The sequence below is a fragment of the Balaenoptera borealis genome, assembly GCF_965194805.1.
Source record: "Balaenoptera borealis genome assembly, chromosome: 3".
NCBI lineage: Eukaryota > Metazoa > Chordata > Mammalia > Artiodactyla > Balaenopteridae > Balaenoptera > Balaenoptera borealis.
This window is the reverse complement of record NC_138866.1, coordinates 164089304-164116868: the sequence shown is the minus strand read 5'-3', so window position 1 is coordinate 164116868 and position 27565 is coordinate 164089304. Positions and strand designations below refer to the sequence as shown.

At 44.2% G+C, this 27565-nt stretch overlaps 1 protein-coding gene across 12 annotated transcripts in view; it reads right to left on the bottom strand.

Moving 5' to 3' along the window:
• CELF2 (CUGBP Elav-like family member 2) overlaps window positions 1-27565 on the bottom strand; it is a 525599-nt gene that overhangs the window by 168893 nt on the left and 329141 nt on the right. For 10 of the 12 annotated variants that reach the window (XM_082385485.1, XM_082385484.1, XM_082385487.1 and 7 more), the window contains one exon: window positions 333-529. In XM_082385485.1, coding sequence (XP_082241611.1) covers window positions 333-529 — 197 coding nt within the window. Of the gene's footprint in view, window positions 1-332; window positions 530-702; window positions 1102-27565 lie in introns of those variants that run through there. The other 2 variants (XM_082385479.1, XM_082385480.1) reach the window with 2 other exon arrangements.

Here is a 27565-nt window from a genome sequence, read left to right as displayed (position 1 = left end):
CATGGGCAGTAACAGAAAGGTAGGGGTAGAAAGAGCTCTGTTCCTCAGAGAGGCAAGCCACTGCCTAGAAAGTGACCTCAGGGAGGAATCACGCGCCTGGACGGAGGCGCGGCCGCGCCGCCCCCGCTCGGCTTCTCCCTCCCCGCATCCCAGGCCGTCTGGTCCACCTGTCCGGGAAGCAGGCGGGCGGGGGTCGCGGGGAGGAGCCCGGCTGGCCGCGGGGCACTGGGGTAGCTAGCGGCTCTCCCTCGCCCTCCTCCCTCCCGCGATTCCCGGGACGCCCAGGCGCCCTGCGCGCCCCTGACCGCGCGCGCGCGCCCCACTATCTGTACCTTTACTCTGGGGAGGGTTCTGACTCCGGTCCCGGAGGACGTTGATCTGGTAGACAGCTCCGTAAGGCTCAAAAAGTTCTTTCAGCTCCTTTTCCGACCAGGACCGGGGGATCTGTCCGACAAACATCTTAATGGCATCTGGGTCTGGTTGGTCTGAGTGATCCAAAGCGCCGTTCATCTTGTTGGCTGTGCCGTTACTGTCAAAGAGGGAAGCGGGAGCCAGAGTTAGGGCTGCAGGGTGAGGGACAGGAAGACAGAAAATCGGGGGTGGGGGTGGGGGCGGGGAGGCGGAAGGAGGAGGAAGAGGAGCACGGGGCAAAGTGCCTAATGAGTCGTGGAAACGTGATGAACTAAAACAAAGCACAGGCACCATTAGGTTGCTCCTCGGCGGCAGCGGCGAGAGCTCTCACTGCAGGCTGCTTGTTCAGTATCGCCGCCCGACCCCGGGCGGCGCCCTGCCGGCTGTCACCGGGGGCGTGGACATCTTGAAACCCGGCTCGGGAGGCAGCTGCAAGTTACGAGCAGGTCTCGCTTGGCTAGGCTGCCATCAAGCATCCAGAGCGTTATCAGCCCCACACTGGCTCTCCCGTGGAAAGAAAGGCGGGGCTGGATTTCCGCTGCCTTTCCCACCCTTCCACCCCTTTTGGGAGGTTTTTGGAAGAGAGGAGAGAGGTGGTAATAATAAAGTCACAGGAAAAGAAAATGAAACACTCGGCAGCCCGTCAGATGACTAATGCAAGACGCTGGGGATGAATTTGCAGAGCGCGCGACGCAGCCATGTGTGCATCAGATTAGTACGTTGTTGCTGCTCAGAAGGGAAAGTGCTCCAGCAATGCGGCTGGGTGCAGCCGATTGGCTGCCCACGCTGGAGAAAAGGGCCCGGGCGGGGAGGGGGCTCCCATTTAAAAAGCACGTTGTTTATGGGACCCGGGCACAAAGGGTTTAATTCAGAGAGGCAAAGGCGATCTCAGAATTGCCTGCTTTGTGCCGGGAGGGAAAAAAAAAAAAAAGCAGTCCCAGAAAGTTGAGTTCCCGCTAAAGGACACTGAATACTTCAAATCTTTCACACTCCGTAAATTGCTCTCCGTATATCTGACATCCAGATGTTGCACTTGAGTTCTAAACAACCACACGTTTGGGAGAGAAAAGAGGAGCCACACGTTTGGGAGAGAAAAGTCTGCCTTTTCTTCTCCTAGCTTCAGTAAATATTTGGGGCGGATACAAAGAGCAAGACCATAAGCTTTTACATATCAATCCTCCTTAACGCTGTTTCCCGAAACCCTTATTTGAAAGAGACAATGCTTGTTTAGAACGTGCAATTCCAGTCACCATCATGTAAAAGGATGATGAAGTATTTATGTTTTACTTGGATTCCGCTCCCCCCTCATTTGAGCTGCAGTACATAGTAAAGCAAAACCACATACCCTCTGTCTCCCCCACGTACCCCGCCGACTAATGCACCCTAAACCCACCTACTCTGCCCGGCGAAAGGCTGAATGCCTTAAGCAGCATTCATCTGCAGTACCGTGCTCTTGATTCCCAGCCTGTGAAAATACAGTAAAATGCACTTAAACACAGCAGACGTAGAACCTACACAGCCTTGTCCACGACTGTCTCTCAACCCCCAGCCTCCAGCCCAGAAGGCAGAAAGAAAGGGCCCCACGGACTAAAACTTCACTGCAAATGGTCACTTCACTGTAGTCTCAGGTAACAGCAAGAAGGTTTTCAAAGATCTTAAGCAGGCTTCCTTATTTCAATCAAAACCCATCAGAGCACCTTAAATTTTCTGTGAAACTAGGCTAGTTCTGAGCCCTTGGTGGGGGGGGGGTAAGACACTGATGGCTAACAAACAAACAATAAAACCTATGGAAAGGAGAAATCCTGAATTCAATTTTATCCCGAGAGGAAAATGATGGCAAATACTCTTCACTAGGTCCTGGCTTCAATTTCTACTTCTTATTCCCCAATTTACCACTCTGTTTTTTTATCCTTGAGATAAACAATCAGACTAACTTGAAGCACTTTCAGAGCTTTCTCGAATCAACCTTATTGTTATAAAAAAATGTTCTGCCGAATACAATGCTGAGCACAAAATCTTCCTTCAACAACTTAGGTGTAACGCAATGCCTGCTTAGATTAGAGTGCGAGCATTTATCTTGTTCCTGTGCACCTCTACTGCTTTTCAAATCGCCCTCTGGGAATTCAATAAACACTTTAACCCCGTGGAGCCGGCTCGGGCAGGGTGGAGGTGGCAAAGGCCCACGCGGAACAGAATGTAGCATTCACAGCTCGCTGACAGTGTGGCAAGACTTATTTCTGGGACAGGAAGGGCTTGTGGTTACCGCTGTTGACAAGCAGCTAGAATGAAAAGAGGAAGGCGTTGCCACAGGTCCCAGCTAACAGAGAGCGGAAGTTCAAAAAATGGGGCTCCTGCATCTCGCCTGCACAAAGCACGGTTCATACAACGGAGGCGTCAGGCAGCAGCACAATGGTCCAAATATCTAGAGCAAGCATTCATGGGTCTCCAAATGAGGGGCCATTTTTACTTTCTCAAAAAACACACACTCACCGAGGTGCATAAAGGAAGGGGCGCTGCAAAGAGGGTTTACGCCCTTTGGTCCTTATGTTGGTGAGTATGTGTTTATAATCCCTGCCCCCCCCACCCCCCCCCCCCCGCAGCCATCCTTCACAGGTGCCTTTAGATCTCTTGTACCCTGAGGCAGAGCAGTGTTGGGGCTGAGGGTCTGAATCCTGGCACTACCACTTCCTAACTGTGCTGCCCTGGGCCTCAGACTCTTCATCTGTAAAATGGTAACAAACGGGCTCCACCTCATATAGTCATGTGCTTTGTACAGGACGTGGCCCCGGGGAAGTGTCCAATAAGTGTTAGCTGCTTCCGCTGTTCATCTTTTCTGTGCACTTGTGATGCACTACAAATGAGTGACTATCACAACTCTACTTTTCAATCCAAATTTTTTCATAGTATGGACTCAAACACAATTCATATCCTAAGTAATAATAATAATAGGCATCTTTCAGTGAGCACTTATATGCCAGATACCATGCTAGGTGCTTTACATACATTATTTCTAATCCTTATCACATCTCTGTGAGAAAGTATTATTTTCCAGATGCAAACGTCTAATAAATAAATTCCTTTTCTTTTTTTTTTATTTTTTTATTTTTTATTTTTTTAATGTTATTCTTGTCTGCTTACATTCTTTTTATGTATGTATGTATGTATGTATGTATGGCTTTGTTGGGTCTTCGTTTCTGTGCGAGGGCTTTCTCTAGTTGTGGCAAGCGGGGGCCACTCTTCATCGCGGTGCGCGGGCCTCTCACTATCGCAGCCTCTTGTTGCCGAGCACAGGCTCCAGACGTGCAGGCTCAGTAATTGTGGCTCACGGGCCGAGTTGCTCCGCGGCATGTGGGATCTTCCCAGACCAGGGCTCGAACCCGCGTCCCCTGCATTGGCAGGCAGATTCTCAACCACTGCGCCACCAGGGAAGCCCAATAAATTCCTTTTCTAAGATTACCGGCTTATACATTGTAGAAGTAGAATTCGAACCTGGACCCAATGGGCTCCAGAGCACGGAACATTTCTAAACCATCATGTGGCCACGTATTGTATCAGGTCTGCTTTGGGCTGAGAGTGAACAGCTTATGGTAAATCTATGAGAAGTCAAGGCCAAGAGCAAGGCCTGCTGGTTCCCTGGAATCACGCTGCCAAGTAACAGGCGTCACTATTAGGAACACATATACGCATCTTTCCTTCTTGTGTGTTGGAATTAGGGTGCAAAGTACTGAACTTAAGAGTCCGTGAAGGCTACCTTACAACCCACATTTTCTCCATAATCATATAACGTGTCTCCATCTCCACTGACCGCCTCCCTCTCTGTTCCCACCGGATCACATCGATGAGCACCTCTCATCCATATCTGCCTCCTTTCCCAAATACCTGCCCATTTTGCAAACAAATGTTCCAAAGATTTGCATCAAATGCTAAGAGCATGCAGTCCCTTAAGTAAATCCAACTATGTCTAGTTGTTACACAAATTCAAAATAACACATCTGGGACTTCCCTGGTGGTCCAGTGGTTAAGATTCCACGCTCCCAATGCAGGGGGCCAGGGTTTGATCCCTGGTCAGGGAACTAGATCATCCCGCATGCTGCAACTAAAAGAGCCTGCATGCCACAACAAAGACCCGGTACAGCCAAATAAACAACAACAATAGCACATCTTCCAGATCAAAGCATCAATGGTCCTACCCCATTGATGACCCCTGTGCTGCTGAATCCCATGCCCTGGATGCTGACGGTATTGCAGCAGCCTGGGTAACTTTGTTCTAATGTGTGAGAGCTCCTCCTTCTTTGGACTCCCAACTTTCTTCCCAGCTGATACTCATTTCTACCAGAGACTTACTGACTTCTTTTGTCCTCATGGGGCTGCAAGTGCTGACACTTCTAAGGAAGCCAGAAATCATGTGTCTAACAGTTAAACCTTTCGAGGTACTTGCCAGAGGCCACAGCAAACCAATTCGATCTACACAGAGGCGTAATTATGGGAATAGATACCCTAACTCTCAGTAAAACTCTCAGTAAGATCTTCTATTTACTGGAATCTGATCTCGGGCTTAGAAAATTAGACTAGCTCCCCTCCCCGCACAGCCTCCAGGACAGTGCAGGAATTAGGTTCAAATTCAAATATTTATTGAGAGCCTACTCTTTGCCAGAAAACTTTGCCAGGTACAGGACACACGGCATCACAACAGCTCCAAGAAGACGAAATTATTATCCCCGTTTTGGAAATGAAGCAATCGAGATTCACAGAAGTAAAGTGACTTTCTCCATGTCACACCCCTAAGAAGAAGTGTCTGCAGAATCTGGACACAGTATGAAATAAAGGCCAATGGTTACTGCTTAATATTCCATGAACTGGGTTTCTCTAGGGTGATGTTTCCCTTGGACTCAGTGGCCATTGGCAGGCCCGAGACACAAGCCATACCTCTCTGCTGGCACCTCACCTACAAACTACAATACTATCCTGGACGCCAATTCCGCTTTTGCTCTTGGCAAAGTGCCAACTATCAGGCTCCTCCAGGACAGATGCCATATGGAATTGGACCACGAGTTAGAGAGCACTAAGCCAGCGGGCACTGGTGGTATTAGTCTCAGAGCCAAGACGAAAATATAATGATGTTGGGGGAGAAAAATGATGGTGCTTACTCTTTGCTTTCAGCACTGGCACTGACCTACTTCCCTACTCTATTTTCGAGTAAAGAGAACTAGACCAACAGAGGATATGCAAAATCTTCTGAGGTTCCTCTAAGCAGCAAAATGTTCCAGAAATTACAGTAATTGATTCAATGTATTCTTATTATTGTTATTATTTCCAGGACACAAGCTTTTACGAGGTCCAGTGAATGCAGGTTTCTTTTTGGAGAATGCAAACAAAAGAATTGATACTTCTATTCTTCTATCTTGCTCATTGGACAGCAACCTTCTGCATTACAACTCCATCTCCCTTATCTATACAAAAGGAAGAATACCAAACTTACAAAATGGGTATGAGAAATGCCAAGTGGCTACAAGTAATTTTATAAAAGTTGAAAAAAAAGGACATAAAATGCCACCTTCAGAAGATACACAAACCTGAAAACAACACAAAAAGATGCCTTGTCTGGCAAAAATTTTGAATAAAAGATAGCTAATCTCCTTGGTAGTTACCAATAATCTTATTACTCCCATACTTTTTTAATCCATCTTACTTTGGTCCTTGGAATACCCTGCATCAGTACTGCCAACTGTGTGCAATAGTGGGAATGTTCTACAACCTGCGCAAACCAACATGGTAGCCACAAGTTATATGTGGCTACTACACACTCGAAATGAAGTTAGGGCAACTGAGAGACAGAACTTTAAGTTTTATTTTACTTTAATTAATTTAAACTTAAATAGCTCTAAATGCAAATGTAAGTAGTGTTTTTTGTTTGTTTGTCTGTTTTAAAGACAAATAGGAGTTGAGATTTACCAGAACATTTCATCAGATAGTTGTTTTGGGAAAATAGAAATGAAGGGCCAGGAAAATGACACCAACGCTTGAGTCAGCCGAGAGCTAGTCAGTGGGCAGTGGGCTGGCTGGCCTGGGTTCTCGTCTTGGCTCAGCATTAAATTAAATGTGGGATCCCAGGCTAATCATGTAATCACTCTGTACCTCAGTTTCCTCACTTGTAAAACAAAGAGACTCAACAGTTCCCATCTGGTTGTTAGTTCCTCTAATTCTGTGAGTGGCTGAGTGGCTGGTCGCTCAGGGCTGCTGCCGGAGCAGCCCCTCTCTCAGTTTGCGCCAATTCTTCCCAGCATCTTAACTGCAGTCAGCAGACAGGCCACTCTTTCAAAGGGTCCGGGGACCATTTTTTAATATCCCGTGTACTTAAGTAATAGCCCATGAAGAAACAGGCTTGTGTGGCGATCGCAGGAAACTCTCCAAGGCTGAGCTGTGTGAGGCACAAGCAGGAAGAACCTGGCGATGGGCCTGGGGGCGGGAGGCGGGATGGTGTGAAATTCAGTAACGTTAACAGCCTTCTACACTGTCCCTGTTGTTGTTGCTTACTATTTAAGAACAGAATTCTCTCCTTGACGATTGGCAACGTGGTGCGAGGGCTACAGCATCAGCTCTTTGTCCCTCCACTACTCTCTGGGGATCAGAGAGGGGCCCTGCTCCGGAGCTGCAACCTTCTACTCTAAACCTAACCCTCTCCATTTAAGAAGAGGCACTGGCTGTCATCCAACCTCGAGCTCTGGGAACTGCAGCTCCCTTTGAAAACACACCACTTCGGGGTCACCATGAAGAACACCTCTATCTCCTGTGCCTGCCTTTCAACACGGCACCTCTGCACTGCACCGATACAGGTGCATCTCCATCGGCGGGATCCTGGTGTTAGATTCTGGTAGACCTAACAAAACTCTCCGGATATCAGTTTACTCAGCAATCAGATGATGAAACCAAGGCCATTCCTGTATTTACCTGGAAGGTATGGATATAACTTCTCACATGCAGCCAAAGTTTTGTGAGTCATGTCTCCACCAGTTATAGAATGGTAACAGGACGGGGCCCTCAAACTTGGAGGTGAGACTTCTGCAGATCAGCTGGTGAATTCACAGAAGATTAAATGGATCAAATAATACCCTAAGTTGCTGAAGGAGGCAAAGCCTTTCTCCAAATGGTCAAGTTGTAAATAAATTAGTTTGTGCTCCTCTGAAGAAAAGTTCAAGTTTCCTGTAAGTACGCACACATGTAACATCTTCATCCCTGGGCTTTGACAAAATTTGAAAAGAAATAGAATTTATTAAGAATGGATAGCACATCTATTTCATTCACAGATGACTAGGAAAGCACACATTTGTGACGGGCATTCCACTGGACGGCTGAAGTTAACGCAGGATTGCATTTGGATGCAGGTCTAAAAGTTATCCATTCGATTACCGGGGTAAAATGTAGCCCTGATTCGTAGGAATTCATTCCTGCAGAAAAGGCCTCACAACACGGGTGTCTGGACTCGCCAACTAGAGGGGAAACCTTATTAGCTTATCTCAACTTGACTGCGAGTAAAAAGCAGAAAGCTAGAAAACCCCCCCAAAGAAGTCAACGTGGAGGCATCCAGGGGGTACCTGAAGGCTGGACACACACAGCCCTCGCTGGGAAGGCAGTCAGGCATCAGCTCCGGACAGCCCCCGCCCAGGGAACTCATTTCCTTCTGTGATTTATCAGAAATAGTCCCGTGGACTGCAGAGCAGAAGGTATTTGTACGGGAGAGTTCTTTAGATGAGCTTTTAGAAATGGCAACAGGGAAATAATCATCACGCAGATTTGTATCAGGCCTCACCTTTTCCAAGTGCTGCTGGAGCACACGTTAATTAATCCTCCCACTCCGAGGGCTGAGATCAGCACTCCTGCCCCCACTGCACAGATGAGTCAACTGTGGCCAGGGAGGGGGTGCACTCGCTCGGGGCGCACACCCCTTCTAGGTGCCCCCAGGCTGATTCTCCTGCCCACCACTAAATGCTGCAGAATTCACCAGTTTGCTTGGGCAAGCACTTGCAACTGGCCCTCTGGATGACGGAGAAGACACTGGCTTGGCCTCCGTTAAGTAACTGAACCCGTGAATCATTATGAAATGAAGACGGGTGTGAGGGACAACTCAATAGTGGTCCAAACTTCCCAAACCGAACACTAATTTTTACCTAAAATGTCTCTCCCCTATTCACGTTCCGGCAGCGAGTGATGAAAACGAGGGATGTATGTTGAGAGTGACAACACAGCTCCTGGTACCCTGCACCTGGGCTTTAGCAACTGTGCTTTTCAAGGCAAATAACTCCTGCTTCTACCGCTGGCTACAATATTTTGCCTCGACCTACTTATGCAAGAGAAAGAAAGCAATCAGGGCGGATTCACAACACTCTCCATTCACTGAAGAAATACTGGTAGTGAAAGTGGATGGTTCACCTTTGTGGGATTTCAACCCCTACTCCTGCCCCCGCCCCGCCCCCAAGGGTTATTTGCACACAAAGCCCGTTTCTTACTCAGGTACTGAGGACCTGCCTTTTGTCAGGCACGGTGCTGGGTTTTTTTTTAAGATTTTTAAATTTAATTTATTATTATTATTATTTTGGGGGGGGAGCTGCGTTGGGTCTTCGTTGCTGCGTGCGGGCTTTCTCTAGTTGCGGCGAGCGGGGGCTACTCTTCATTGTGGTGCGTGGCCTTCTCATTGCAGTGGCTTCTCTTGTTGCGGAGCACGGGCTCTAGGCGCATGGGCTTCAGTAGTTGCAGCATGTGGGCTCAGTAGTTGTGGCTCATGGGCTCTAGAGGGCAGGCTCAGTAGTTGTGGCGCACGGGCTTACTCGCTCCGCAGCATGTGGGATCTTCCTGGACTAGGGCTCGAACCCGTGTCCCCTGAATTGGCAGGCGGATTCTTAACCACTGTGCCACCAGGGAAGTCCCACGGTGCTGGGTTTGAAGGAGAGAGAGTTGAAACATATGTAATTTATGCCCTTAAGCCACTAGTAGCCACTGATCAGAGTCAGCCGTATGTACAATATAGAATCAAACCACAGAACACTAAGGCCCAGAAGAGAGCAGTATACACGGGCCCGCCGTCAGCCAGCCAGAAGGGATTCATCTGGCCACAGGGACAGACATTCAGCATCGTGAACCACGCTACATCCTCGTGGTCCAATTTGCCAATGGAATCTGCAATAATCAGAGCCACAGGATGATAAGCTATCCCTGAGCTGGCAGTGAGACTGAACGAAAACCACCGCAGCAAGGGAGCTGGGCCTGGAGAGAAAGTGGCCACAGGTGTCTCCCATCCCGCGGAGCATACATTCGAGACAGGGGACCTGAGCCACCTGGAGAGAGTGCCACGCGGACCCATGGCTGGATGGCCGTCACCCGCACTGCTGACCCTTGAGCTCGAGGGACAGCCCAGGGTCCCACCTCTGCTCCCAAGGCCATCAGCTGGACGCCCATTCCGTCCATGAAGCCCTTCCAGCTCCGCTTTTCACCCTGGCCTCTGGACTAACTCCTCTGTGGTCACCCCCCTCCAGCATTCCTGTCACTCACTCACTCTCCTTGGTCTCGTCTGATCAACCCTCCCACCTGACCCTCTCCAGCGACAGCTGGCAGAAGGCTGTGGCGCCACCTGGATCTCAGCACCTTTACAAATAACCTCTTCCTGTCTCCCTTTCCTCCAGCTGGGTTTCACGGTCAACTTCCCTGTTTTTCTTACTGCCTCAAACTGCCCCCTGCTCCACCCCAGATCCACGACCAGGAATAATGTCTTGCACAGAACACGCACACAACAGAGTGATTGCTGGCCTGCACCCCACCCCTTCTCTGGCTGTTGAACCTACGGAAACTGTCATTAACTGAGCCCCCAGTTCGGCACATGGTGAGACTGTGAAATTCCTGAGGACAGGGATGTCTTAATCATTCCCTCAATACGCATTCCTGAAGTGACCCCACCATTCAGGCATCATTCAAGGTGCTGGGGATAAAACACTGAATCAAATCAGGTAAAGCTGCCTTCATGGAGTTGCTATTCTAGAGCGAGGCATAAAACGAGCAAACTAAGTAAATCTTCTAAGAGATTAGAAAGAGATCATTTCAATGGAGAAAAAATAAAGCAGGAAAGGGAGATGGGAAGGGTTAGGTGCCAGGGCACAATTCTAAATAAGGCGTTCAGAGAAGGCCAGCACGGTGCCTTGAATTCAGTCTCAGTACAACAACAACGCATATTTTCTGAATGAATAGATTTAATACAGCGAGAAGTCTTAAAAGTTGTCAACATTAAATCACACACTACACAATTCGTCACTACGATCATAAAGAACCACGTTATCCCGTCTGGAACTGTTGTATTGAATCTGGGGGTCAATACACCTATAACCAACGAGTTACTGAGTCAGGCCGGTTTTCCCTGAAATGCCCACTGGGTCCACTTGTCCTGGTGCAGGCACTGTCCTAACTCTGACTATTCTGATGATAAAATCATTGCAAAACCATTCAGGGGGCTCTCCTACTTTGGACTAAAGGACCAAGATTTCACTGACCTTTGTGCTGGCCTCGTATTCAGAACTCTATCTATCCTTCCGTTAAATATTGATCATCTGTCCATTCATTATTCATTTCATCATTTATCAATGGCAAAATTTAATCTCAGGCTGCTCTTTCCTCAACCTGCCTCTGGCCTACCTTCCTCAGTCATAAATGATGTGTAATCAAGGAATACAACTTAAACTGAATGCCAGCCTCAGGGATGCAGCCAGCAGTAGAAGGTTGGAAGATAAATGCAGAGGAGATCAGTAATGCTGCTGTTTCCTTCCACTGATCTGGAAAATCAAAAGCTGACAGTTAATAAGAACTAACTATGTCATATTAATGACCGTAGTTTAGATCAGAAAACAGAATCCATTTGTGAACAAAGATGTGTATTTCTGTGCACTTGCCATTTATGAGGTTCAGATGTACTTCTTTTTTTCTGATAATGCCTTCAACTCATGATTGTGAAATGCCAAAAACAGAATACCGAAAAAAAGAAAAAAAAAGGACAGTAGGACCTCCCTGGTGGTCCAGTGGTTAAGACTCGGTGCTTCCAATGCACGGGGAGTGGGTCTAAGATCCCGCATGCTGCGCGGCGTGGCCAAAAAGAAAACAAAAATAATGAAAGTTTTTTTTGAAAAAAAGGACACCAGAGCAGTCAAAACGTATTTCACAAAGTTTCTGGCCTGATGTTTATGCCCCTTAAGCCCTTTGGGGGAGCTTCCCAATCCTTTACTCAAAGATTTCTTGTTTTATGTTGGTAGGTAGCTGCGGCTGACTTACATTCTCCAGGAGTTCCCAAGGACAGCCGCCCAGCAGAATAATTAATTTGTGTAACGACTATCATGTCTCATCTACAGGGTCACATTATGCTCAACAAATTCTGTTTAAGAACACAAGGAAATATATAATTTATTGTTAGGAAGAATTCCTTCCAAGTAAGAACAAAGAAAATCACTGCCTTTAAAGATAAGCTTTCAACTCTACTACAAACTTAGCTAATCAGACTGACTCCCCTCCCTGGGGGGGCTCCAGGTAGCTGAGATTTTACTTTCTCATTTTAACACGGCTGTGAGCATCAAAACTCAAAATTTGTGGACCATCTAATTTGCTGTCGTCACATGCAGCAACTGATTTTGCTGAGATGCTTCGACTTTTGAGGGGGGGGTATTAATTTTTATTAAGTGTTCTGCTCGATTTTTATTTGCCTGTTTTTTGGCTGGGAGAAGTGAGAGAGGTGGGTGAGGACTGGGGCAGAGATGAGTCGTTTCTCTTGTGGGAGTTGGTTTTTCCAAAGTAAATTATGTTTGTTCCCTGATCAAGCAGCCAACTTTAATTCTTCCTCTTCAAGACATCACAGAACATGATGCTTGAGGTCTGAAAATGAGAAATAAAGGGCCCATGTAATAGATGATTGTGTTATCATTCACGGGACTAACCATGAATTTTTTAGATCTTTCTGTCCCAACATAAGAAAAGGTGATGACAGGTTTTAGAGGGATTGCACTAAATTCCTAGATAGCAATCCAAAACATGTGCCTCTCTGATAGTCTGCTTAAAGCAATGGAAAAAGAACTTTGCCAAGTTTGTGTAATTACTCGAAGATGACCTCCAGAATTGTATGCATGTCAGCTCTTTGTGTGTTTCTCTATGAGACAAACATGCTGGCTTGTCATGCTACAAAACTCCATTTCAAAAGACAAAGTCCAAATGACATTCCACTTTGCTAGTTTTTAAATCTCTAAATCACTTCTTAAGATGAAATCAATACCAAACACCACATTCTGATTCGGAAATCTATAGGCCTTCTCTCTCTCTCTCTCAGCATGTCATAAATTCCATTTAGCATCTTAAATCACCAATTAAAATAGGCTTTGACATTTAATTTGCTTATTCCCTAAAAAAACACACCATCAGCTCTAACCCCGTAAACAAATAAGAATAGAAATAGGATTATGTGCAAAATTATAAAGGCTGTTATTCCACGAGGCTGAATATCATCATACCAGAATTCCCCATAGCTGATTTTTTTTAAAAGCCATTTCTTCATTTTTTGACACTACATCTGGCACAATGAATACAGATGATCACTTGTTTATATATCTGTCTAACTGGCTCTCCCAAACACAGCCAGATGGAGTCTTTCAGAATCAAATTAATTTCAGATTAATTCACTCTGGACCCACTCCAGTTCCATGACTCCTTGCTTTGAAGCACCAACCAAACTGATGGGAAGTCATGAACTGAAAAGAGCACAGGTTCCTCGATATCAAGGGGGAAAACATGACACAAAGCTGGCGTTGCCCCCGTGTCCAGAAAGTGATCCATTCGGGCACCACAAGGTGCCAGCGTAAGGCCTGGCCAACACTGCACAGTGTCAAAAGCATCCAGCAAGAATTTCCTCTTGGATCCAAAGAGGATCACGGTTAATATTACATCTAATATTCATAACGCCTTGAGAGGATGACAGTCAAAATGAGCGACTTAATTACTAACACGAGAACCAGGGAGGTCACGGTAAACTTGCCCGTCTACGCGGAACCAGGTGGGACACGGGACTCGGGAGAGTGAATTCTCAACGCCCCAAGTGCAGAATCTCTATCTCGAGCTGCAGCTACTGAAGGAACCATCACAAAACGTAACCAGGCTCTGCTTGCTGTCAATCTCGGCGGATGCCTTTATTATCGTACTTGTTTCAATTGCAATTTGGGTTTCCATGGAGACACAACAGTCAGCTCTAGAAAATTATAAGATAAATGTCAGGCAGTGATAACAGTGTTAACGAAGCTTCGGTGACAAGCAGCTCCGCGCTTCAAATAATAAGCTTATTTCTATTAGCATATGTATAACCTGTCAAAAAACCTGGGAGAGAATATTAAAAATTAAATATCGATCTATCTACATTTAAGAGAGAGCGGGGAGAGACCCCTCTGGAGTGGCTTAAGTTTGGTGGGTCAACTTGAACAAGAAAAAAGAAAGTAACCACTGCTTTCTTGGGAAGATGAGGCACCAGTCATGGCTCTCAATGATGCTTTAGCTGACATCCAGAAACGCCTTACTTCATCCAGCAGTGGAGAGAATTTTTTCTTATAATGTGGTTAAAGTAATCCCTTTTGTTTCTGGAAGCTAAGAGCTCAACTCACTAAGTCTGACGGTGACAGACTGTGAGCTTCAGAGACGTATGTTACAACCAACCTTACGGTAACTGGATGGATGCAGCCCCCTCTCCGGCTCCCCTCCCTCGGTTGCTGCTTAACTATAATTGGATTGCTAGAATTCACAATCCGGAACTATCCTTGACTAGTCTACAGCCAAACATGTGCCACTGAAACTTTACCAGGAAGTATCTGTCAGATCACACAAAAAAAGGACGACTACGGATTTATGTAAGTTGGATGCATTCCGAGTACACAGATTGACACAGTGAGATGGTGAACAACAGCACAGTTCAAGGTAAGATTCCATAAAAAGAAACGGAAGGAAAAATAAGTTTCCTTTTATTTGGAAAAGATGATTTAAGAATGGAACAAAAGTTGTATGTTTTCTTCATGAACATCCTCAAGGACCTTGAAAAGTTAAAAGGGTAACAATTCTGCAAATCAAAGTCTTTCCAGGAAGACACAAGAAAGACCGGTACATATAAACTTCTCCTTCACAGTTCATGCTCTCTGAACAATCCCTGCCATAGTGCCCATTATTATTTGATTCATTCCACCATATTTTTGTTCATTTATTGAACCGCTGTTCATCGAGTGCCAGGCACTGTGCTCAGAACACAGTGATGAGTAAGACACTGTCCCTGCCCTCACATTTCTCATTGTTTAGTAGCTCATACAACCGAATATCCAAGGTCTTGAATAAGGTGTCACAATGTTCTTTTCTGTCCAAAGTTTGGTCCTTATTGAAGTGACTACACAACTATGCTTTTCTGGGGTGAGGCAACGCTTTTTGCTACACCTCTGCACTGGGAACAGCTGGCTGCTGAAATCCTCTTCTACCCACCCTGTCTTTGTCTGGATCACTATAACAAAAATACAACATAGTGGGTGGTTTATAAACACCAGACATTTATTTTTCACGGTTCTGGAGGCTGGAAGTCCAAGATAAAAGTACTGGCAGATTCGGAGTGTGATGAGAGCCTGCTTCCTAGTTCCTAGATGGCCGCTTCTCCCTCTGGCCTCACATGGTGGAAGGGGTGAGGGAGCTCTCTGGGGTCTCTTCTATAAGGGCACTAATTCCATCATGGGGGATCCACCCTCATAACCTCATCACCCCCCAAAGGCCCCATCCACTTAATAACACTGCCTTGGGCAATAGGTTTCAACGTATGAATTTTGGCGGAGAAACATTCACTCCATAGCACGCTCCTTAACCACTCGTAACTCCTCTCCCTTCTCCTAGCTCCTCTCTTCAGGAGGGAAATTAATGGTGTCAAACCCAAGGTCTAGGATATAACTAGACCATAGTGCTAGGGTAGGAACTTTTGGTGCAGCTTTTGAAGAAGCTACAAGTGCTTGTTTCCCCAGAGAGGGTTGCTTTTTCTCTTTGGAATGCTCCCTTAACTCCACATGGCTGGTGCCGAAGGCCCTAGGGCTGCCCCCCATTCCCAGCTTTGCAAGATCTAGCATGGCAGATCCAGGAATGGCTTAAGCCAGATGCTCTGGTTTTGAGAAGAAAGGCAATCCTGAGTTTCCTAAGAGCTTCCCTACGTTCTTTCCTCCCTAACTGAATTCACCATGAGGATGTGAAGACCCAGAGATTCAAGTCAGGGTTTGGTCCAGAAGAAACAGCCTCAGGCCTCCCTTTAGGTTAAAGCTTAGCTCACAAGGCACTAAGATCTTTCAGCTCTCTTGTGGCCAAGCTGGTTCTCTGAGTCAGGGGTCCCATACACAGTGTCCCCCGGGCATCTGTCACGGTACATCTGCAGGAGTGGTAAAGCTAATACAGGATTCCAGAGCTCAGAAGCCTCTCTACCTCACTCCACTGCAAGGAATTAATGTATCCTTACCTCAAGGCAAAATAATGCAAAACAAGCCAAAAACTATCAACCACAACAACAAACCTCTATAATATTGTGACGTACTCTCATACTCCCTGGTTTCTTTCCCTGTTGTCCCACCCATGATATGAAAAGATATGAAAGGAAAAACAATTCAAAAGCACACAAAACCCAAAACACTAGCAATATAATTCTTTAATAGGGCCAAAGTGGTCCTCTGAATCCAGGGGATATATGGGAAAAGTCATGAGGTTTAAATTTAATAACTCAACTTTGACTGTGGGACTTGAGATCGAAAACTTTTCAGTTGTAAATCAAATCCTAATACTATGTTACTAAAAACTGGGTGAGGAAACATCCGTGGTCATGGAAACAGATTATAAACAGCATGCCTTTGTCTCATCAGTTAAATATCCTTACCCTGTCAGGGTTCATGATTAGGACTCCTCATTTACGTTTTCCCCTGGTAAAACTTTTCACAACTTCACATCACTGTTGTAAGGTCTTGGGGAGTCAAAGAGAGAAGTTGAAAAGTCACCTACAATGATTATTGTGGGTATTTTTAAATTGTTGATATAATTACTGTTATCTTTAATAACAACAACACAAAGCATATTACGATAGTTCTTCAATTTTAAAATGACAGCTCTAAACTGGGGCAACCAAAATTACAATCATAATTTTCCAGAATTGACAATATTTGCTAAATAGGCTCCTTGAGGAGAAGGACGTTATATACGCGGGAAATAAATAGGAGATGATAATTCGAGTGTGGCACAGCTTTAAAAGGGAGTTCAGAACTGAAAGCTGAAAACAAATTGCTACCTAGGTTTTTCTTCTTGTTGTTGTTGAATGTTGAGAGGTTTGACTACATTTAGGCAGCTCAGCTTTGGCTGATCTGCAAGGCAACCATGATTTGAAAAGTATTAAAAGTATCTTTTAGATTCTAGGGTTGTATGTTTGTTTTTATAGACAATGGCATAAGGCAATCAAATCCAATTAAATTGAAGAGGAATTCCTTTATCAATGGAATCATTAAAATATGACCATAAAAGAAGCTTTTCCAACAATGCAGAAGGGACAGTAAGTTCCTCTAGGACCTGGGATGATAGGGTTCATGTTCATGTGAAAATGGACACACTTTACTACGCTGGAAACATGCACGGAGTTAGTAACTGTGCCCAACAATAAAGATGACAACCATGGAAGGTGTGATACCTGGGATCTTGCTTTTAGCTTCATGTTTACTTAGAAAATCACAATCTGTTGGTTGGTTTGTTTCTATAAGGCGGAATGAGGGAAAGCAAGACTACTTGGAAAGATTTATGTCTTATCTTACTGAAACCGACAACGAAATAGAAACACTATACAGATACTGAAACTCAAAAATGCATCAAGGGCAGGAAGATACAAAAATATTAAAAACCACCACCCAAATAGCTCTGAAAACAATTTTAGCTCCCCTCCCTGGGTCATATGGTACCAATTCTGGAAATCACATTTCCCCTGGGAAACAGAACTGTGTGAGGTTTCGTGTGTCCACAGTATTGTGAATATACTGAACAGCAGAAAGGCAATTGTTTGGAAATCCGCTGACTAGACAGTATACACCTGAGTGAATGGACACCTTAGGACGGAGGGTATTCACATGGCGAGGGGGGGCAAGATGATGAGGAAACTTCCTAATTACGTACCTACGACCCCACACATGCTGTGACAGCAGCTTGTTTTTGAGGCTTCCACACAGAGGTTTCATTAGCAACCCAAAGCATCGTGAAGTCAGTGGACAGCTTGGCAACGTCCCACCCCCTCACACAGGGACTGTGAGTGCAGAGCATGGAAAGATCCAGAAATAATAGGAACGCCAGAGGTGTCCTGAAGCCACACTGAGCAAGTTCAAACCCTTGGTGTTCATTTCAGACACTGTGTCTGGAAATCCCACGTCGTCTGGCCACGGGGCTCATCCTCATGTGTACTGTATTTATAGAAAGAATTTGTTCTTGGGGCATTTTCATCTAGGTGCCCTAAAACCTCAAGATCTGTGGGTTCAGCTGTGCGGGAAAGTCAAACTGCACCAGCTGATGAAGACGCAGGGGATCTCCTTAATACGCAGGTTAATAATTTAGCTGTGGGTGGGAGGGACTGGAAATCAGCAGAAGATTCCCTCTGGTCAATGGGTCACTCGTGATAAATGGGTTCTCGCTAGGAGTCAGTTCACCTGTGAACCTGGAATGATAAGATTTACTAAGCCAGTTTTTGACTCACTAACTGGTCATTATTGACAGGTTACTAGGGCTGTTTTCGGGGTTGTTTTTAAGACAACAATCGCTAACAGCAAGGGCAACTGGCTTCACTGACTGGAGGGAGATATTGCCTTTTTTCCCTTTTCTTAATTAACACCAACATTCAAAACCCTGACAGAGAATAAGGGTGAAATAAATTATGGAATCACTTATGTATGAAACCATACGTTATTAAAACTACTCTAAATGGGTCCTTAATCTAAATAAAGATGGCCATTTTAGGAAGCCAAGCATCTCAGGAATTAGGAAGGACACAATGTTATTCTGACCCAAGATATCAACAGTGTACCATTTTGCCACCCAGCCAAAGTATCAACTGTCCTAGACTCTTATTAAAATTCACGTATGTCTCTTCTGCTAGATGAGTCTCAGCTTCAATTATTTACAGCCTTATATTTCTGTTGGTTAAAGACAGGAGAAAGAAGCAGATTGGGCAAAATTATCTTCTAATATTTACACTTTGCCTATTCTAACCAGTCAGCAAAAGCAACTCCATCTGTTCTATGTTGTGTAAATGAGTTCCAGGACCACCTTTGGCAAAATCTGAATGAAGCACAACGCATCACGGTACAGGGTTCTCTTTGATGCTAAAACTATCGACTTGGGGATGGTGGGAATACCTTTCACTCTATTAGTTTTAATACAAGGGATCTCAATGAACATTTAGGAAAAGCACCGGAGTCTCTCAATAAACCAAGTCCTTGCCATACCAGGTCTAGTCTCACTGCTGCTTAACTTACGCAAATAAACAAGAACAGGTGTTTTTTGGCAGCTCCCATGGTGCTAAGCTCTAGTCCTCCTTTAATGTAAAATTTATTTGAACCTAACATCTGTACACTATTTCTGACACTGTCAGGCCAATCGTCCTTCTGATGTGTGGCTCTTGACAGGAAAAGAAGCCACTAGGGTTGCCACCATGACCACTCTCCGGCTGGGAGGAAGGACATCTCCCCACGTGTGACACTGGGCATGACTCTACATGGCAGTTTTACGCACTGTGGTCAGGTGTTCATAAAAATAAATTTTCAAGTGAAGCAGTAACTTGAACTCTCCAGCTATGCCATGGAGATAAGGACAATCAGAGCAATTTCCTCCTAATAAAATCAGCAAACAGTGATTATATGTGTTTCTGTAACTTAAGAGTGACACTCCACACAAGAGAAATGCACTTCCTCACGTTTCTTGCCACGTGATTACAAAACACCGAGCTCAATGGTTCTAACAGGCTTACCCTACTTAATTAACAGACATCCTGATTTGTATGCACGGGGGCCACACTCAAAAAAGGCTTATGGGGACAAGCTTTGCATGAGCATTTTATTTTTTAATGACTACAGAAGCTCTTGGGGCCCATCATATTAAAAGAAACAAAAAAGGAGGGAAGTAGCATTGGTTTTTAATTACTTCTGCCTCTGAAGCTAACAATCTCAAAACGAGAGCTCTTTAAACATTCAGCAATCAACTAAACTGCGACCCTTCTGACTTGGCCAGCCAACAGTTTTCTGTCGGTACCACTACTGTCGGCATCGTGATGATTCCTCACTAAGAGCAGATGAAAAGTTGCGATTCCTCTCCCCGGGGTATCATTCCTTCACAAAAGCAAAAACCTGAAAGTCTCAAGTATTCGTTTCACTTGAATCCATCACCTCCTGTTCATTCCTATGGTCATCACCCTAGAGCATCTCTGTGCTTAAGCAATGAGCCTGGCGCATACAAGGAATCAGCAGTGGATGCATGGATGGATGGAGGGAGGGAGGGAGGGATGGATGGAGGGAGGGAGGGATGGATGGAGGGAGGGAGGGAGGGATGGAGGGAGGGATGGATGGATGGAGGGAGGGATGGATGGGATAAACAACTAGAATACAGTAATCTGTCTCTTAGTTCAGGTACTGACCTTAAACTCTAATGACTTCTAGCAACATTTATTAAGGCATTAATAAATCTGAAATACCATTTTGTAAAGCTGAATACCAATTTGTAAAGCTACATTTACCATTTTGGGTCCACCTTTTTCTTTTAAATAAACACATCCAATCTAGGTCTGACTTCATTGCCATGGCCTTGGGCTGGCTGCTAAACTGCTTTACTTTATTTTTTTCACCTAAGCGATGTCAGGGAGATCAGGAAAAGATAATACTACGTGGATCAAGACACTTTGGGTTGCGGCTGTGGACTGTAAAAGGGAGATGAGTTATCTACTGACATGGAGAATCAGGTGCCTCTGGCCTCAGAAGGAAAAGAATCCTGAAAAGACCTAGTCAATGATAGGAAAGATTCCTTCCTTCAGGAACGTGAAGAGCAACCATCCAGAGACAGACAGAGCACATGAACACGTGGCCGGCGGGGACTAATGGAATGTGGTTCACAGAGCCAGACATCTTCTCCCATCCACTCTGTGCTTCGTTTCCCTCGGCCGGCTAAGGATGCATTCGTGGCCTGATAGATGCACAGGCCACACAAGGGATAATAATAAATTGGAAAGGGAAAACAAACCAAGTTCCTTGTTTAGATTGTAACAAAAATGTTTCCTCCCTATGAATGCATGTAAAACACTACTTAATAAGGTGCCATTATCTGAATCATTCATTCATTCATAATTGATTGTTTTCCTGAGTGCCTATAAAATACTACAAAACATTTCTAGGAAGGGTAATCAATGGAAAAGAGGAAGGGTTTGATGATAGCCAGACTCAAGTTCAAATCCCAGCTCTGCAGCCTTCTAGCTGGGCAAGTTACCCAAGTCCTTCAGCTAGAGAATGAACGCAATGAGGCCCGTGTGCTGTTGTGAGGATTGAGTGAGCTGTTTTAAGTGTTAAACCACGCGTGGAAAGAGTGTAGGTGCCTTCTCATTGTTCTTTGATTTTTTAAGTAATATCTGGAAAATGGAAAAACGCATAAATAAGGAATAACTGTTTCTCATACAAGGTGAATAGCAGTATATAAGAGCCATGACACCCCAAGCACCCAGAATGCTCAGTATAACTTAACTAATATCGACAAAAATGCTGAAGAAAGAAAAATAAACAACTTCTTTTTACTATATAGAGGCCTGCCTGGATCTTCTACCTGGCTTAGCTGTGGCTGTTCCACTTTTAGGTTAAAGGGAGTTCGCTGTTTACTACCCTCTCTCTGCAGTCACCATGCATCTCCCCACAGCTCACTTCCTCTCTCTACTTCCTGCCTCAGCATCCCCACCCTCCTTCAGTAACTGATTTGAGAATACAGATTTCCCCGAGCAATTCAAGCCTTTAATATTTCCACCCCACCAACTGGTTCTGGGTGAACAATTCCACCTGATTCTCATATTAAATGTAATCACTCACTAGGCAACAGCGTTTGCAAACATGGGAGTCCTATGTACAACTTGCCACTATTTGCTTGGTCAGCACAAAATGTGTTGCAGAGCCGCTTATGCATCCTGATGCCCTTGCAAACCTAACTGAAGCACAGCCAGCTCTTTCAATGATACATAAAAGTATCTCTGCCACACAGATGCCGGAGACTCATTTATGGACCAATTACAGGACTGGAGTGGCAGCAATGTTTTACATTTGTTCTGTTTCGTATTTTTAGCCTGGGCTTTTTTCCTTTCGTGGATTATGGTAAATACAACATTTGCTTCCAGAATGTGGGACTTGCTGGGATCATAAAGGAAAGTGCCTGACAAGCAGATTACCTTGGGCTACTGCATTGTGGGGATGCAGACAGTTACGCTAAGTGTCTGGATTTAGTCAAATTCAAGTTCTATCAAGCTGCCTTGGTTTCAACACAGAAATCAACAAGGGAGCCTTGGTGTGTAGTGTATTTTCAACTCCCCGGCCCCCCAGTCAGCACATCCCTATGAAGGCCTCACAGTTAGAGAGGGATGAGAAGATGCTCTAAGAAAAAAAAACTAATCAACGTTTCTGTAAATTTGTTCCTCAAGTTTCTTTCCTTTGTAAATTGCTTGCTCAAGATCAAACTAACAAAGGAGTCTGGAGAACAAAGTAAAACAAGAAGGATGATTCTACTGGAAACTACATACTGCCCATTTGTGGAGCCAAAGAGTAACACTCTGCAAGTAGCACTCTGTTCTGTCCTGAGCAGATGACATCCCACAGCTAAATCTATTAATGCAACATCAAACTATAAGTTGGATATTTTGCCTCCTTGCCCAAATACACAAATCACTATGAGCCTGGGGGACAGATGTTTTTTCTTCTTCTCTTACATGCCTGCAGCTTTTCCGACCTTGCCATAGACGAGCAAGGTACTGAGCTGTAAATGCAGAGCTGAGACTGTCTTCCAGAGGCAATTACACTGAAACTTTGTTCCAATGTCAGGAAATGTGGCATTTTCACGAGATAATGCCCATATGAAGCACACCAACCAGATGCCTAGAGAGTGAACCTGAAAATGAAAATGTTACACGCAGCCGGGCATTAACACTGGAAATGCTGTAAGTAGCTCTCCTGGTCCGTACAGGGATGCCACTGGCGTATGGCGGTGCCGTGACTATACTGTATTATTCAAAGAGCTGACTCCTGCATGTCTGTGCATTTTATTTAATAGTTTCCCTTTTTTGAGGAATAACATAAAGACATTCCACCCCCACTCTGATTTTGTTTTTAAGTCAGGGGTAGCCTTCGAAGAGAAATATAGTTGAATAAAAGATGACCATATACGCAAAGCTATTTCTAGAGATTTCCAAATATAAAGAGATGTTCGGCAAAGCACTGAAAAGGTTACGGGAAGACCTAGATTGGTGCCTTAGATGGGGGTTTTGAACTTGGGAATAAACAGCATGAAATACTGCTGGGTATGCACGGGGCTAAGGTAACCAATGTGAGGGATGCAACAGATGAGAAATAAGGGAAGAAGAGAAAAAAAGCAGCATGCGTATTAGAAAACTTCCAACTGATTCATCTGGGGTGAATATCATTCTAAACGCAGATATCCTAAGTGCCGATGAAGGCAGCAACACAGTAAGGGCAAGAATTATCTGGCTGGAGGGTAAGTCAGCCAGGCCAACAGGTAATGTGAAGAGAAAGGAAAAAGTATTGAGACCTCAAGCTGCAGTGGTAGGGTCCCCAGGACCTGGAAAGATGTGAATGTGTTTCTTTCCAAGTACCTAGCATTTCAAGGGTTTGAAAATTTCAGGACACAGGCTCACCTCAGAGATAACTGCGGTTGGGTTCCAGACCCCTGCAATAAAGTGAATACTGCAATAAATGAGTGGCACAAATTTTTTGGTTTCCCAGTACATATAAAAGTTATGTTTACAATATATCTGTTAGTCTATTGAGTGTGCAATGATGTCTTAAAAAACAATGTTCATACCTTAATTTAAAATAATGTATTGCTAAAAAAATGCTAACTGTCGTCTGACAACATGGGGTTGCCACAAATCTTCAATTTGTAAAAAAGAATGCATTATCTGCAAAGTGCAATAAAGCGAAATGCAATAAAACGAGGTAAGCCTACTGGAATCATAATTACTACAAAGCATCAAAATAGTTTATTGAACTCGATGTCAGGATTACAAAAAAGTGACAGAGAGAACCACCTTAGGAATCGGCAGGCTAAGGGAAATATCTTTATCATCTCAAATACGGAAGAAACGTGGAATGCATGTGTGACAATTAGAGGAACATGAGACAGACCAGAAGAAACACGAGACAGAATAGAAGAAATGAAGAAGCAGGTGGAAGGAAGTTCTCCCAGGGGAGGGAGGACATGCCTTGGCTTTACTGTAATCTCTTCCTAAACGACTTGACCTTCCATCTCACCTGCCCATTCATTCCACACACCACTGTCGAGTTCTTTCTTCCTACTTACGTGTTTATAAGCCCCTGAGGTCACCACTCTCTCAGGGAGAGCCCATATACTTTTAATCTTGACATTCAAATTCTTCACCATTGGATCCAACTGAAAATTCCAGTTCTTTCCCTATTTCCTCTACAAGAACCCTCAGGCACAAACTCTTCTATCCCGTCGTCTGCCTCTGCTCCTTTCTTCATTCACTTCTGTGGCCCAGAATTAGCTTCCTACTCCATCAAGAAGCAAATTACCATTCAAGACACACAGTAATTAATTCTTCTCCAAACTCACCACATAGTTGTTCTCTACATAAGCCGTCTGATGAATAATCACAATTTATGTATCCCATGTATTTTCTTCTTATATAGTTACCTAATTACAGGATTTTTTATTATTTATACAGTCCGGTATAGTGGCAAGACCACAAGCTATGGGGCCAAAGACATTGGTTGGAGTTGGAGCTCCAATGCTTCTAAACAGGCCCACAAGACATGGAGAAATCTAGGGTACAGTCTTTCACTAATGAAATGTTGTCTGTAATCATGTGACAGATCACAGTTGTTTCAAGTCTCAAAAGACATACTGAATGTGACAGTCCTCTGCAAACGATTAAAACATTATATTCCATACATTACGTGATCATCTTTCTGATTTGACTCTAAGTGCCTTGAGGGCAGAATCCAGGTCCAACAGATCTTTGGATTCTCAACTTCATCTATGGAGGCACATCAGGATCTAAATAAATATACAATTATTAACTATTTTGCACTTCAAAGTCAACAGCAAAGGGCCTGAGGAACCAAGGCCCATTGCTTCTGTACCCGCCCCACTCCAGGGCTGTCTAGTCTGGACACAGTCATTCATTCACCACTTGGTTCCCAAAGGGATCTTTTAAGGATGTGAATCTGCCTCTGTTGCTCCAGCTCCTTTAGATAATCTCCAAACTTTTCGGGAAGATCAAGGCTTTTTAGGAGCTAGTCTGTGGCTAATTCCAGAGCCTTTCTTTCACCACTCTGCCCCTCAAAGTCTGCTCCAGACCTGCTGGTCCCATAGAGACCAAACTCACTCTTCCACTGTCCTCCAGCTCCATTCATTCGGCCAAATCCTAGTTGCCTTTGACACACTCCTCAGAGAACTCCTCTCTCCCACTCCAGTCCCTAGCTCCTGAACAGGTCAGGAAGCACTGTGCGCGGTGCCACACACCACACACACGGCCCCGAGGGTAGGCAGCTGCCTGACAAAGGGATCAGGCCCTCAGACTTGCATTCCCAGAGCTCAGCACAGTGCCTGGCACAGGGCGAGGGCGGACGGTTTTGTACTGAATGATGACTGTAGATGAATTTACAAAACATAAAAGTTAGCAACTCTGTTTTTAATGGAAATAAGCGATGGGTATTATTCCAGAAAATTATTATAATTTAACACATGCAAAGACATTAGATGTCAAAGAGCTACATCTACGTGACAGAAGAACTGAGTATTTTGTACGTTTTTGCAACGTATCAAAATATTTCTTAAGATTAAAAATATGGGACTTCCTTGGTGGTGCAGTGGTTGAGAATCTGCCCGCCAATGCAGGGGACATGGGTTCAATCCCTGGTCCGGGAAGATCCCATATGCCACGGAGCAACTAAGCCTGTGTGCCACAACTACTGAGCCTGCGCTCTAGAGCCCGCAAGCCATAGCTACTGAGCCCACGTGCCACAGCTATTGAGTCCACATGCCTAGAGCCTGTGCTCTGCAACAAGAGAAGCCACTGCAATGAGAAGCCCGCGCACTGCAACGAAGAGTAGCCCCCGCTCACCACAACTAGAGAAAGCCCACACGCAGCAACAAAGACCCAATGCAGCCAAAAATAATAAAAAAGAAAGATTAAAAATATGTTCTCATACAATGAAACGCATCTCGTCAAAGTGAATATAACCACTGAAGAGACCTGTCTGAGGCTAAACGGTAGACCAGCGTAGAAGGGAAGACTATCCCGCGTCTGCAGTATTTCATGGAGACGCGTACTTGGTAGCAGAAAGCAGACCCTCATCAGAAGAAGAACTCTAAAATATAAAAATGTGATTCCTGACCTTTTGGGTTCCTACAACTGGGGAAGAGTGAAAATCTACCAACTAGATTTCTTTTTAAGCCAAGTTTAGTTACTGTTCAGCATTTTTGATTAATTGATTAAGCTGTGAGGCTGTTTTCCAAAATATCAATATGTTAGGCTCACCGTCCTATAAAAACTGGAAATGTCTGTTTTTATTTCTACTTTAAGTAAAATCCCAAGAAGCCATGTCTGACTTTACCCTCCTCAAAAAGAACACTGATGAGAAATTGAAGGTGGTGAGGAAGCGATGTAATTAGGCAGAATGGAAGGATTCATTGAGTGACGGGTGTGTATGACTTGAAAGGGGGTTTGTTGAATAAAACATAATTGAACCATGAGGCCTAATTTGGGGGGCTGGGGATGGAAAAGGGGGATAAAGGATAGGCACTTGAATGAAATTTCCAGGATAAGGAACTAGATATGGGGGGTGGGAGGAGAGAGAAGAGGAAAGAGGAAAAAGGTAAAGATCTGACAGGTTTTATAACCTAGAAGACTCAGGATTCCTCTGAGCTCTCCCATGGAGTCACTGCACCCTAAAGAAGCTACCAGAATAGTAACGGGAAAACATACATATGAATTGCAATGAAATAACTTACAAACTTTGGTGATCGGAAGTTCTTCCCTGTAGGCTTCCTTTTTACATAAAAATCACATAATCTGCATGAAAGTTTCATCCTTAAAAAGTAACTGAAATCTTTATAAGGAAACATTAATATGGCCCCTTTTAGAACATAATGCCATTAATATTAATGAAAGGTTTTTTAGTCATTTAAAAATATTTCTCAAAAAGTAGATTAATGGTTCAAAAATAATCCTGGATTTCTTGTCTCGGTTTTAAAACTATTTTAAATTACATTTTGCCAAGACAAGCTTTCTGGAAATGTAATTTCTATAATTTAAAAATTTATAGTTAAAACTAAAAGGGGAAGATTCACAAAACATCTAAAAGGATTTAAAGATAACAGCAAACTATAAAATTCTGATAATTTTTTTCATTGTTTAAAACTGTACCGATTTCAGTGTAAACTCAGCATTTATTCATTTCAGTTTCTTTACGTGTAATATTCTCAGAAGCATTACTGTTTCTGTAGATACTCTATACGGGGTGGTTGAAAAATTCTCGATGTGATGACGGTAATTCATTTTCATGACTTAAGTAATTGAGCCTATCTTTAGAGTTATTAATTATAATTACATTATACTGTATTTCCAAAGGAAAATAGAATAAATAGACCATAATCACTATAACCATACTGTAAAAAACAGTAATTACACATTAATTCCCATCAGTTCAGTCACATACCATTGCACTTAATGCCTTCAATACGTTCCAGGCTCGAGTTACATGATAAGCACTACCTTTCACTTAGACTTGATAATTTATGGCCTTTCTCGACCACAGCACCCAAGGTTCCATCTTAAATCATTATAGAC